This window comes from Cricetulus griseus, chromosome 3 (genome assembly GCF_003668045.3).
Source record: "Cricetulus griseus strain 17A/GY chromosome 3, alternate assembly CriGri-PICRH-1.0, whole genome shotgun sequence".
Classification (NCBI taxonomy): domain Eukaryota; kingdom Metazoa; phylum Chordata; class Mammalia; order Rodentia; family Cricetidae; genus Cricetulus; species Cricetulus griseus.
In genome coordinates, this window is record NC_048596.1 from 27,087,730 (window position 1) to 27,102,583 (window position 14,854).

General features: G+C 41.7%; 1 protein-coding gene across 1 annotated transcript; it reads left to right on the forward strand.

Annotated features, from left to right (window-relative positions):
- The first annotated feature begins 7,898 nt into the window (after positions 1 to 7,898).
- On the forward strand, positions 7,899 to 14,453 carry LOC113834739 (interferon-induced protein with tetratricopeptide repeats 2). Its single transcript, XM_027406369.2, has 2 exons — positions 7,899 to 8,048; positions 11,268 to 14,453. Exons 1-2 carry the CDS (start codon positions 8,044 to 8,046, stop codon positions 12,667 to 12,669), a joined length of 1,407 nt encoding a protein of 468 aa, XP_027262170.1. The 5' UTR covers positions 7,899 to 8,043; the 3' UTR covers positions 12,670 to 14,453.
- Positions 14,454 to 14,854: the final 401 nt, after the last annotated feature.

Consider the following 14,854-nt stretch of genomic DNA (forward strand, 5'->3'; position numbering starts at 1 on the left):
AGTTTAACTAGCTAACCCCATGTTAGCTCCGGTCTTTGACCCACCCACCATGACGGATGGCTAGCAAAGACAGTTTGAAGCCCCTGCACACAGATCTTTATAGGGCAGTGTAAGAGGAGTGTCTAGGGGTACGCACAGGCTCAGGATTGGTGTGCCTCCAGGCTTGGGGAGGGTTTGACCTGTGTTGATTGGTCAACTGGTTGTTATGGCCCATAGACCCTCCCAGGGTGGTTGCTATGCTCTCTACGTCATTGCTGTGTGCTTGTCCGTAAAGCACACCCAGGGTTGTAAAGCACAGCGCCACCAGCTAACTTCTGATGGGTTCCTTGTCACGAGACAGGCATCTGACCTCTAAGTCACCAACGAAGGTTTATGGCGAGCATGCATTCGGCTGTTATGGCTGCCGAAAGGGAAGGTGGTCCCTTCAGCTCAACCTACTGAATGCATCAGACCTGCGACTGCTTCTCTCTCCTCTGGGTCCTTCAACATTTCTACACTCTGGTCCAGGCAATGAGCTTAGCTTCATGACAGAGGCTCAGCTTTGCATGAATAGGAGCTGCCCCAGGTTCTGTTCTCGACACCAGCCTGTCCTTGTTCATCTCGTTTCCTCACCCTTACTGCCTAGCTTGGGGGACTTTATTGTAGCTGACATAGGGAATGAAAATGAAGCAAGAGCCTCACAAAGACTGCTTAGGTAGACTCTATAAACACATATGACAAAAAATCCCTTTCAGCTCTGTTTCTCCTTCCAAAGTGTGACTCATAATGAGAAGACTGAAGAAAGTTGGGAATTGGAAAGTTAGCAATCTAGTTTCATTTCTGCGGATTCCGGCTGTCACTCTGTGGAAATTATTTCCGTAACTCTTGAGGTGTAGCGTTTCCCCAAAGGTTTCTCTTACTTCCCCTTTCAGCTCCAGGGCTTGCCTTGAGGTATATCAGGTCTATCAGTTGCTACACAGAGAGTTCTGAGAAGTGTGTAGAGATTACATTATGACTTTATATGTGAGGTAGTGCGGCCTCAGAGTACGAGCTTTTGATTGCATCCTTTTATTTTATAGAGAGTGTTGTTCTGAAGGGGATTAAGCTACACATAATTTTTTAAGCCTGTAGGTGCTGGTCAGCTTGAATTGACCCCATAGTTATAAGGTAGGAAAAAGCACTTTCAGTACATTTTTAAAAATTATTTTAGGTGATGAGTGCTTTATCTCAGCAGATGTCTGTGCATCGTGTACATGCCTGCCGCCCTCAGGGTCAGAAAAGGGTGTCAGATCCCTTGAGACTGGAGCTACAGACAGTTGTGCCCTGCCATGTAGGGGTTAGGGATTGAACCTGTATCTTCCTGGAGAGCAGGCAGTGCTCTTAATAATGAAGCCATCTCTCTAGCCCCCCTCAGGTACATTTATGGAGGTGCTTATTCTAGAAGCAGTATAAGTTTGGGTTCAGCACACTCAGCAAACCTGTATCCTTAAATGTATTAGGGTTTTGGGGTTTTCTTTTTTCTTTTATTGTAACTTTATTGTGTAGCACTGAAACATGAGCTTTGTAGATGACAATGTCATGTCAAAGGTTGGACATACCCGTAGACCCTCACTCAGGTCACTGAGTCCTGGTTCTAGAGCCAGACTACGAGAAACAAAGATCCTCTACTCACAATGGTACAGTCTTATGCAAGCCTCCTATCCCTTTGTAGTCTATTTTTGGTCATCTAAAGAAAAGGTGCCGACCACATACATCAGAGAATAAACATAATAAATGAAAGACAAAAAACTAGTTCTTGACTCACAGGGAGTAATTTTTAAAAGGTTGTCAAGGAGTTCAAATGAGGTAAAGGAACTACAGCTCAGAAAAACCACATCAGACAGCCCTGGATAGTATCCCACAAGGCCTGTTCATGGAAGGGATATATCTATATTGCCCATATACGTGAATTTGTTTTGAGGATAATCTGAACTGCAAACCTATTCTCAAGGGCTACAATAAATAAATAAATAAATAAATAAATAAATAACAAAAAGTGAGAAAAACACCTGAATGAAGAAAAGATTTATGTGACTCATGGTTGCAGACATTCTAATCCATTGTTGCCTGGCACCATTGCATTTAAGCTTGTAGCAAGACAGAAATGTCACAAGGTAAGGGCATAGATGACCAGGAAACTGCTTACCTGGTGGCCTTTGGGAAACAGAGTAAATGACCAGAATGGGCCAAGAACAAGGATTCATCTCCAAAGACCCATTTCCTCTAAGAATGCCGCTAGTTTCCAGCCATTTGAAATAAGTGTATCAAGTTATAAGTCCATCCTTGGATGAATTTATTATTTAGTCAAGAGCTCTGATGAACCAGTGTCTTTTTTGTTAGGTTTGAAGAAAAGCCCCAAGCACCCCAAAAGGGCTGCTGTTGCTGGAGTTTCTTGTCCCTCCAGGTCCTACCAAATTCTATACAGCCCCAAATAAGCACACAAAGACTTATATTAATTCTTAAACTGTTGGGAGATGGTTAGGACTTCTTATAGCTAACTCAGTCTTAATTATGTACCCATTTCTATAAATTAAGTATTTTCACATGGTCTTGGCTTACCGGAGAATGCCAGGACTGTTACTCCTTCCTCGGCTACATGGCGTCTCTTCGACTCTTTGAGGTCTCTCTCTGCCTACCTTTCCCTGAATTCTCCTAGTCTCCTAATACCACCTATCTTCCTGCCTCTATTGGCCAAACAGTGTTTTCTTCATCAACCAGTAAGAGAAACACGTATATAAAAGAACATCCGCCATCAGAAAGGCCCACTGACTATCTCCAACATGACATGCTGGGCTCAGTTCAGGCTAGATCAGTGGTTCTCAACCTGTGGGTTGACCCCATGCTGGGGGGTCACATCACATATTCTGCATATCAGTTATTTGCACTAAGATTCATAACTGCAGCAAAATTACAGTTTATGAAGTAGCAAAGCAATGATTTTACGGTTGAGGGTCACCACAACATGAGGAACTGTATTAAAGGGTCCGGGCATCGGGAAGGGTGAGAACCACTGGGGGCTAGAGGATGACTGGGAGATAGGGAACAAGAATTGCTGATGGCTAGATCAGAGTTTATTCCCAGAGATCTGTCAAAAGTGTTTCTTTCTGCCAGAAGGATTTCCAGTTTCCCTCTGCCTCTGGCTGATGAGTCATCTGGTTCCCCATTGACATACCTATGGTGAACACCAAAGCCACAGGGATCTTCTAATCCCCTCCCCAACCATTCCAAATATTCAGGCTATTCCAGTTCACAGGCTTCCTCCACCCACATCCCCCAGTTTCCTGTATCTCTTTATAATCATTGTATTTGTTGTGTTTTCCCGCACCGGATTTTCCTGATGCCCCACCCCACCCCACCCCACTCCACTCCAGACAGCTTGGGCAGTTTGAGTACATTTTTCTTTTTCTCTCAAGAGCCGTTCGGTTTGATGGTCTCACTGTGCCCTCCTTTAAGAATCTAGCTTCAGATTTTTCTGATCCCCCCCCATGGAAGGCCTCACCCTCCCTGGGGAGCAGAAGGGGGATAGGATGGGTGGGAGAGTTGGTGGGGATCATGGGAGGATGGGAGGCAGAGGGAACTGAGATTGATGTATAAAATAAGATTGTTTCTAATTTAAATAAATTAATAATAAAAACAACAACGTTAAAAAAATTAGCTTCAGCAGCTGGAAAATTGAGCTTCAATACTGGAGCCTTTGGAGGACAATTAAATCAGGTACATGCTACAACAATTAGTTATGATGCTATTCCTGGCTAAAAGACATTGAAAGCCTGAGAATGTTGACTTCCTTTTTACCAATATCTGTTGGGAACATTCTGTGGATTGACCTTTAGCTGGTGAGAGTTCATTATCTCCCATCTGCCCCCTAGAATTATTTGGCCTTAATTACATCGTTTTCTTTCACCAGATCACTAAGTGTTCCCTGTTTTTATTTGCACTTCAGTTACTCTCAGAACTTCATGGATCCAGACTCCAAAGGGGCTTGTGTTTCTGTGCCAGTGTTTGTGTTTGGTTCATAGCTCCTCTCAGTCTAACACCAGGGTGGTAATTTGGAGGCAGGGTGCTACAGAAGTGTGAGGCCCAAGAGAGGTTGTGTTGCCCTTTTGAGAAGCTTTCTCATGATCCTGGCTCTTTAGTTTCCCTTTCCTTTGAGTGCTTGACTGGGACTTAAAGTGGAAGAACTGCCTTGTGAGAGAGAGCAGCCAGGGGATACAGGTTACTTTCTGTCAGGGAGTATTTACAAGGTTAGGGATCAGAGAAGCCTGGGGTTACTATGGGCTTTGATACACAACCACAGGTGTATGGCAGCAGAGGATCAGATATCCCCTTTGCCACAGGCAAGAAAGGATAATGAAAGTGGGTCCCTTTGGCAACAGAAAACCCTGTTCACAGGTTCCAATGGAATGCTACCAGTCTCTCCACCAGCAATAGTTCAGCTTGAGCCTGATCAAGACTGTCATTTGGGCGAGGCCATTGACTCTGCTGTCTTTGGATGTTTGTGGATTTTCCCTTTGGACCTAACAGTTGTTGTATGTAAACATTCTGCTTGCTTTGTCCATCTTTCCCTTTCTTCCACCCACCTCCTGGTTTCTTTTCTTCTCCATCTTTCTCGTGTTTTCTTCTTTCCCTTACTCCTCATTTCTTTTCTCTTCTAGTCTGTCTTTATTTTGTAGCTCAATCAACTGTTTTCATTATTTAATTGCAATAAACAATCAGTTTCGGGATAGTAGGGATAGCAGACTCCCAGCTCCATCTAACACTGTTCCCTATTTCCCAAAGTCTCCATTCACTACAAAAACTCACTCGGTGACTCTATGTTCCTTATCACTATGCTTTTCAATAATGTGAGTACATTGATGGTTCCTGTTCTTGTAATTTTAGTCATTATATGCTGATTTCCTAACACAAAGCTTTCCAACATACACAAACGTACATACCTGCATATCTGTGCACATATGCATGCACCCACAGAGGTACCCACACATGAACACACACAGACTGGATAACACTAACATTAATGTTTGCATGAATAACTGAAAACTGTTCCCTAACCATGTTGAGATATCAAAAAACTAGCAGAAGCTGGGCATGGTGGTGCATGCATGTAATCCCAGCCCTCCAGATGTTAAGGCAGAAGGAATGTGAGTTCAAATTTTAACTTACATTATATAGTGACTTCCTGAAAAAGGGACCTATTGATGTTAATTTCCAATAAGTAGTCATGACATGCTCAGTATATATTTATTAGGTAAAATGCTTACTTACAGAGATCCCTAGCCAACCAGCAGGAAAGCAGAGCAAGCTGAATCAGCAAGGAAGAGAGGGGGCTACCATGTGCGTTGCCTAACTCTTTAAACTTCTCCCATGTCACCCTGACATCACCTTGACCACACCCTGACTAGCGTCTTCAGGCACACCCGGAGCCAGCCCTTATGAGGCATGGTTATGGTGTCTCGCTCCAGGGGACCATTTTACATCACACACACACACACACACACACACACACACACACACACACACACACACACACACACACACCTAAAAATTCCTAAGGCTCACAAATTTTTATGTCAAAAGCCCCTACCCTGTCTCACCACCTTGCCCTACAAGGTCTGTATCACAAATCCTCCAGGAACTCTCTTATGAAAGTCCCTCATTTGCCACATACCTGAGATCACTGAGTTTTTAGAAAACATGTCACTGCATAGTTTTAAGTAGCACTGAAACATTGTTCATGCTACTTAAAACTATACAGTGATATGTTTTCTAAAAACTCTAAAAATTGAAACATTGTTCATGCAATAGGCATTTCTTTCATTTCATTTTTGTTCATTAGATTTTAAACATCATTATTCATTAGATTTTAAACTACCTGTTTACATTACAATTTTCTTAACCAGTACAGATTTTGAACTATCCAAATAAAATGATCCCTGTTATGTTTGTTGTAATGACTTGTTTTCTTGATTATAGTTTATCCTTTGATGTCATTACTTCATCTAATAAAGGTTCTATTTCAAACGTAGTTACATCGGTGTCAGGTCCAAAGGAAGCTCCAATTCCCTAAGGTCCAAAAGGTGGTTCATCTAACGAGAAATGGATGGGGAGAGGGGATGGATTTGTAAATATGAGTAGTAATTAAAGAATTTAAATTAAAAAAATTAAAAAGAAATGAGCTCAACCTGTACTATAGGAGGGTTTCTGGTGGTTAGATAAAATACAGAATTCCTCAGGAACTTGTGAAACCAGTTCCTATCTGCTAAAAGGAGTCATTTCCCTCACCTGGCAGGAGGGACATAGGAATGCCCATGGCACCATCAGCCCCTGCTGGCCTCTAAGCTCCATCAGTATCACAGTACCTGTTATATATTTCAATGTCCATGCTGACATCCTAGCTCTTCTCACCTCCTCTTCTACTCTAAATCCCTTCCAGATTACAGGGTTCCCTCCTGTCGGCTGTTCATCCTTCTTATAACATGGGATTCCCATTATTCTCTGCTCTTACAATTCTTGCTCTATCTATCTATCTATCTATCTATCTATCTATCTATCTATCTATCTATCTGTATTTCTATTTATCTACTTATTCTCTCTTATTCCCTTACTCCCTCTTGGTTCATTTGCTATGTAATATCTGGGTATCTCCACTATTAATTCCTGCTCTCCCATTTCCCTAGTGCTGGCCATGGTAGTCTTTTTCCTTCTCTCTCTCTCTGCTTTAGATTCTTCCAGATATCTTTATCTGTGCTCTCTTTCTCTCTCTCATATCTATAATAAAATCCTTAACCCTACCAATAAGTGGTCATGTCGACCAATCAACCAACTGTAATGCTGGCTCCAGGGAGACCAATGCCCTTTCCTGGGCTCCACTGGCACTCACGAGCCCACAGGCATACCCAGAAACACACACACATTTTTAAACTTTGAAAAAGAAGGTCCTCACTCCCGTTTTCTTTAATATCATCATGGCATACACTGGATAATGCATAATGGATAGAAATTTATTTCCTCACAGTTCAGAAGGTCAGGACAAAGGAGATGGAGGGAGTGCCTTTGGCAAGAGCAGTCCTGGTGAGCAATCTCAAAGAGAGCAAGAAGTAACTGCTGACTGACAAGCTGCCCCAAAAGGCAGGTCCCAAGGAAGCCAGGTATATATAGGATGTCCTAAGGATTATTTGCCTCGGGATTGTCAGTGACCACGGCAGGTCATGACTTTCAGACCATTTCAGGCTTTGGAAAAAAGCAAAGATCTAAAGTTTGTGCTTATGGATTCTGATCAATGATTTGGGTTACTAGTCACTCTAGTTACTAGGTGCCAGGCATGATTCTAGAGCATTTCATACATTCACCCACCCAACCCTCCCATCATCATGATGATTTGGTAGCAGTAGGGTTCCTAATTCAGAACAGGAGAAACTAAAGCAGAGACAAACAGAGAGCCACAGCATAGAAATGCAGAGGGATGGGTATCGGATCCCAAGTTGGACACTGTGTCCAGTCATCCAACATCTGCATTTAGGATCCCTGCCACGCTATGGAGTGTGCACCTGTCACTGAAGGAAGGGACCTTCAGCTTTGTAAATGAGTCAGAGAAAAATCCCTGCCCAGGGAGTAGAAAATGCTCCTTGCAGTGGCCTGTGAGCCATAAGGGTGATGAGAGTGAGGATAGGCAATAGTGGCAACATAGGGCAGGATGCTGAGGTAAAGGTTTCCTTCTCCAGGTTGAATACCATCTGTGTTGCAAATCAAAGACATCAATACTTCTGACTCATAGCACAAAGTTGGACACTGAGAGGGGTTGGCTCTTTTTCAACTAATTTGTTCATAAAAAGTGACATCAGTTTTACTTTCTGGTTTCAATTTCTCTTCTGTGGGGTCAGCTGCCAAGAAACAGGAAGAGAAACCAGCAGCCACTGTTATATATGGGTCAGTAGCACTTCATTAGAAGTCTGAGGACGAGATTGCCTGGAGCGAGCTGCAGCCTGCACTGAGCCCTTCAACACTGCTGGGAGTTGCACAGCAACCATGAGGTATGTCTTCCCTTGCTCTGGTGGTGAGGAGGTCAGCCCTGCTGATGGCTGCAAATCCTAAGCAGCCACAGTCCCACGAGAGGCTAGTTGTGTTTCTGTGTTTGTTTATTGCCTTGCCCACCTCTGTCCCTATAGCTGTAAGTATGTCATAGAGATAGATGCTCAGTTGCTTCCTCCAGATCTGCTTAGCTGGCAGCTGAGAACTGAGGTCAGAGACAGCTGTTTGATCTAGCAGGGACTTCCTGTAAAGACAGATCCAGAAGAATTGCTCTTGTCAATTCTCTCTCTCTCTCTCTCTCTCTCTCTCTCTCTCTCTCTCTCTCCCTCTGTGTGTGTGTGTGTGTGTCTCCTTCTGGTTGCAAAATTAAATTGGGTGAATCTAATACAAATATTATTTAAGGGAATTGATCTTTTTAGATTACTTTATTGTTAAAGACATACTTAGACTACTAACCCTGCTTCCTGCACATCTGAATTTTACTTGTAGTTGCTGAATTAATCTCAGAAATACATGAAGCTTGCTAACTAAACACAGCACAGACAAGAAGGAAGGAGCTTGTCTCACTCACTGCCTTTCAGATCTATTTCCTTTCTGGTAACCCTAACTCTGGCCCAACAAAAAATGTGGGTGGTTGCAAGATGTAAGGTAAAAAGTCAAAGAGAGGGGTCGAGTACAGTCAATATAGTTCAGACATGATCTTTGTCACTTCATGTGGCTTTCTAGCTATAAATTTTATAAGTCAGAATCTGTAATATTAGAATAAACAGCTGATGTATAGATAGCATGGAAAAATAAGAGAGAGAATAGGTAACATCCTAGAGGCTTCTGTACTGGGTTAGTTTGTTTCCTGCTTATTTCCTTATCTGTTTATGGATAAGACTGAAGGGAATCTTACAGGATGGAAAAATCTTTAAGAGTCACAAGGGTACCCTGAAAAAAAAAAAGCGTTCTTCCCCCACCCAAAAGGAACTGGGTGCTTATAAACCTGCCCTGCAGCAAACTTCCTATCTCTGGTATAAAATATAAACCTTAGAGATTAAAATCAAAAGTAAATTAAAATAATAATATGAAAGTATTAATAATAATTTTAAAAAGCCAGGTGTTGGTGGCACACGGCTTTAATCCCAGCACTCGGGAGGCACAGGCAGGTGGATCTCTGTGAGTTTGAGACCAGACTGGTCTACAAGAGCTAGTTCCAGGACAGCTCCAAAGCCACAGAGAAAACCTGTTTTGAAAAACCAAAAATAAATAGATGTATTAATAAGTCACCTGAGTGAGACAGCATCAATGCAAGAATTTCACCTGAAATGAAAGTTTGAGGTGTTGCTCACATATATAATGCAATTAATAGCGGAAATGTTGCAATAATGGTAAAATCCATAATGACTGAAAGTAAGATGCAAACAAATAAAATGAGCAGATGCTCAAAGGACTTTAGGATTATTTCAGATTGTCCATGTGTGTTTCAAACAAACATGTTTTTTCCTCACAAAACAAGGAAATGGAATCAGCCTACAAGTCCAACAATGATGAATGAATAATGAAGATGTGGTACATACCATGGAATTTTTATTCAGCCATAAAAGAATAAGTAAAGGATTAGCCTCTCCCAGGGATGAGCTATCTGACTGGTTGCTTAGTGTTCAGCCCCCAAACCACACACACACACAACAAAAGATGGACTCACAGACTGTATTTATAGATTTGTACATATGTTTTGTATATATATTCAGAAATATGTAACGATACTCAAAGAAAAAGAGGCTATTAATTTGAGAGGACCGAAGGGAGGAGACACATGAAGAGCTGGAGGGATAGAGGGAAGCGATTAGTTATATTTTAATTCATATGTATTTCTAAGAGAACAAAATAAGGGGCTGGAGAGATGGCTCAGAGGTTAAGAGCACTGCTTGCTCTTCCAGAGATCCTGAGTTCAATTCCCTGCAACCACATGGTGGCTCACAAACATCTGTAATAAGCCCTCCTTTGGCCTGCAGGCATACATGCAGGCCGAACACTTCACACATAATAAATAAATAAATCTTTTTAAAAAAGGGAGAGAGAACAAAATGAAATCATGCGATTTGCAGGAAAATGGATGGAACTAGAAAATACCATAATAAGTAAGAAAATCCAGATTTACAGCCAGGTGTTGGTGATGCCCGCCTTTAATCCCAGCACTCAGGAAGCAGAGGCGGGTGGATCTCTGTGAGTTCAAAGCCAGTCTGGTCTACAGAGTGAGTTCCAGGACAGGCTCCAAAGCATTACAGAGAAACCCTGTCTCAAAAAATCGAAAAGACAAAAAAAGGAAAAAGAAAGAAAATCCAGATTCAAAACAGCAAGCATCAAACATGCATGTTCTCTCTCATTTGTAAATCTTAGCTTTATATATTTTTATGTGAATGTGTATCAGGAAAATAGAAATGGGACCAGGATCAGGAGAAGACAGAAAATAGGCATTAAGGGCTGGAGTGATGTCTCAGGGGTTAAGAGCACTGACTGACTGCTCTTCTAGAGATCCTGAGTTCAATTCCCAGCAACCACATGGTGGCTCACAAACATCCATTATGAGATCTGGTGCCCTCTTCTGGTGTGCAGATATACATGGAAGCAGAATGTTGCATACATAATAAATAAATAAAATCATTTTAAAAAATCTTCAAAGTTTGAATAATAGGAAATAGAAAGCAATTAACTTTTAAAAGGGAAATGAAGGAGCTAAAGTGGATTTGAATTTCTAAGATAACAAAGAATTTAGACTCAGCACTATGAAATGTCAATAGCATACAAACATAGCTAAGATTTTTAAATCTTAATGGTATGTTAGAGGTTAAGAGTAAAGAAGAGATTAAATTACTATTTCTTAATTTACAAAAACCTTCATTAGCAATACTGGAGCTGTGCTGGAGTTCAAAGACGCTCCAAAGCAAAGGCAAGAGCTAGGAAATATAGACAGTCTCTCTAGGAAACCCTAACTGCATCTAGGACTGACTCACTTCCTTCTGTCAATTCTGCTGCCCAAATGAGCAAACTCTTGCTTCCCTATGCAGTAATTTTGACATGTGCCAAATATTGGAAGAAAGGAAAGTGTGTCCCTTGGTGAGGTTTAGATTAAGACTGTTAAGAAGGATGAGAATATTTGCTGTGATCCTACTCCTTGCCAGGTGAATGTGGGATGTCCCCAAATGACTGTTTCTTTATTTTTTTCTGTCCCACAGCACAACCACTAAGAAATCCTTGGAGAGCAAGCTACAGCAGCTAAAATGCCATTTCACCTGGAACTTGATGGCAGGAGACGAGTCATTGGATGAGTTTGAGGACAAGGTGTTTAACAAGGATGAGTTTCAGAACAGTGAGTGTAAAGCCACAATGTGCAACATATTGGCGTTTGTAAAGCACCGCAGAGGCCAAAATGCATCAGCACTGAAAGAGTTAGAGAAAGCTGAACAGTTCATCCAGCAACAGCATCCTGACCACGTAGAAATCAGAAATATAGTCACCTGGGGAAACTATGCTTGGGTTTACTATCACATGGGCCAACTCGAAAAAGCTCAGGCTTATCTTGACAAGGTGAGACAGGTCTGTGAGAAGTTTTCCAGTCCCTACAGGATTGAGAGTCCTGAGCTGGACTGTGAGGAAGGGTGGGCCCGACTGAAGTGTACCCGAAACCAAAATGAGAGAGTGAAGGTATGTTTTGAAAAGGCTCTGGAAAAGGACCCGAAGAACCCAGAATTCACCAGCGGCTGGGCCATCTCAAACTACCGTCTAGACTTCTGGCCAGCACAGCAGAATGCCGTCGACTCTCTGAAGCAAGCCATTAGAATGTCTCCCAACAGCCCTTATGTTAAAGTACTCTTGGCCCTGAAACTTGAGATGAATCAGGAAAACCAGGGAAAGGAACTGGTTGAAGAAGCCTTGAGGGAAGCCCCAGGTGAGACAGATGTACTCCGCAGTGCAGCCAGGTTTTATTATAAGACACATGATAAAGACAGAGCTATACAGTTGCTTAGCCAGGCTTTAGAACTCCTACCCAACAATGCCTATGTGTATTACTATATTGGGTGTTTCTATAGGTCAAAAGTCCTTCAAATAGATTCCAGAAGAGAAACTTCACAGAATGAGAATAGAGAGCAGTTACTGAAACAAGCAATTTATTACTTAAAGAAAGCAGAAGAGACCAAGGAGATGATCAAAGATTCCTGTAGCTACCTTGCTCATCTTTATGTCCTGGCAGAGCAGTACAAAGAAGCCGATTATTACTTCCAGAAAGGATTCAAGAAGGAACTCACTCCTGGCCTTAAACAGTTGCTCCACCTACGGTATGGCAATTTTCAGTTTTTTCAAATGAAGTGTGAAGACAAGGCCATCCACCAGTATCTTGAGGGTGTGAAAATAAGGCAGAAGACGAAGCCTAAAGAAAAGATGACAAACAAACTTAGATTCATTGCTGAAAGGAGACGTTCTCAAAATGGATTTGACTCCAAGGCCTTGCACATCTTGGCGTTTCTTCAGGAGTTGAATAAAGAAAGCCAGCAAGCGGCCAAAGTCTCTGAAAGGGGACAGGACTCTGAGAGGCCTGTTTTTTCACCGTCTTTGCATGAGGGGGGAAATGAACAGTAGTAAACTGGTGCCCACAAGGCTACTGCTGGAAGGAAAGTAGAAACCCTTACCAAGTAGCCATTCAGAATACTTAACAACTACATGGAATAAGCATGTCCTAACAGGCTGACTGTAGTATTTATCAGGGTTGCTGGGAACCCTGTGATCAGATGTTGGCACCTAAATCTCTGGATCATGTAGGGGTCTCAGAAAGAGGCCAGTTGGAGGCACAGACACAGAGGCCTGGCAAACAGTCTAGATCTCTTTCTATTTCTTAGAGATAGTTTCCATGGTAGCAAATTTTCAAACCCCCTCTGTGGATTTGTCTTGGGTTTGTTTCTGTATTTATGTAAAGCAGTCAAATTCCTCCTATGGGTGAGTTTCCATCCTTGAGTTATTGCTGATATGGCACAGCCTTGTTCTACATAATAACAGTGTCCATCAAAAAACTGAGCAGTGGCTCAGGACAATAATCCCAGCACTTGGCAGGAGGTGAGACAGGAGGATTACAGTGAGTTGGAGGTCAGCCTGAGCATGACCTGGAAAGGGGGTGAAGGGTGTTGAGAATTAGACATGTAAATATTAAATGATTATGTACGTTGCTTGTTAGTTTGGATATGTATATGCCTTTATAACCACTATCATCATATGTTTATAAAACCCAGAAGGTAGTGATTTTGTTTTACTGCATAATTTTGAAATTTACAAAATAGTGCTCAATATTAATTGAGCTCAAAATAGAAACTCAATAGTGAGTTCCAGGTCTAAAAACAAACAAACCATAACAAAAGCTGAGGGACCAAATCAATCCTCCCTCCAATTGCCCAGCCAGTCCTCAATCTACCGTGTCCCATAAACATGAGTTCAATTGTTCCATTAACTCAGATGGCAATATAACTGGAAAAACTGAGACCAGAGGAAGTTAGAAGGGCAGGCCATATGTGTGCAAAGCAGGAAGTCAATGCCAAACTTCCAAGATGCACACGGAGGGACTGCTTCCTGACTCTGCTCTATTTGTGAGTATGATGCTGCATGCAAATAAGGGGCATTCTGTCTACCATAGTGACAAATGAAATGAATATTTATTCCAAACTTGTGTGGAAACTCCTGTGAGACAAAGAGAATGCTGATTTGCCCTTGACAAATATAAACCCATGAGGACAAAGTTTGTAGTCACTATTAGTCAAATGAATACTTCCTTTATCAAAAAGCTATGATGAACCCATATGACAGACACTAGGAAGGCCACCAGATGGGAGAATAACTTGGTGACTGACGGCCTGGTGGAAGGACTTAGAAAATGGAATGGGTATTGGAGGGTGAAGTTTTTCCTCCATTATAAATATTGCATAGTAAGAGACATAAAGACTTCTTGGAACTCTGAAAAAATACTCAGGAACATCAAAAAATTGACAATTGACATTTCCTAGGTAATCCTTGAATGGAATAAACTTTAGGGTTGGTGTGAAGCAGCATCGAGTCAATGAGCCCAGTATGAGGCTGGCTCTCAGTCACCCTCTGGAGTGGAAAATGTTTCTCTATTAGGATTAGTTTGCCTTTATGTACATAGGAACATTTTATTCAGCAATTCAAATATATTAGATTCGTAGACTGTTAAAATGAACATTCTGACCACTGGAACAATGTTCCATATTATTTTAAATGTTAAAAAATTTTGTATGCATTTAAGTCCATCAGTTTTTAGCATTTGAATTTCTGGAAAAATACTCAGCTTTGTTCATAAATAACATGAGGTAGAACATTAAGCAGTGCTCTGGTTCAATAAAAATTTTACTGTACTCTCACTGTCTTAGACTCAAGTATGACAAGAAAGAGTAGCAAAATTTTTTTCGCTTCCTTGAGTGTCTGTCTGTTCTTTTTATATTAGATGTCTGATACTATGCATCCAGTACACAGGGACACACTCTGTCTTGACTTTTATCCTTGCTTGCACTCCTGTTGTTGTTTCAAAACACAAGCAAACCAACTTGAAGGGCTTATTTGGCTAATAACTTACAGTCCATGTTGAGGGAAATCCATACAGGAGTTCAAGGCAAGAACCCAACCAGAGACCCTAGACAGATTTTAGGACATAGTTTGACCACATCTTCAGGGAGTGGCATTCCACTCCCTAAGGCTGTAAGGGGTTGTAACAAATTGATGAGACAGACAGGAAAACATCTGATCTTGCTATTTCTTAAGAAGG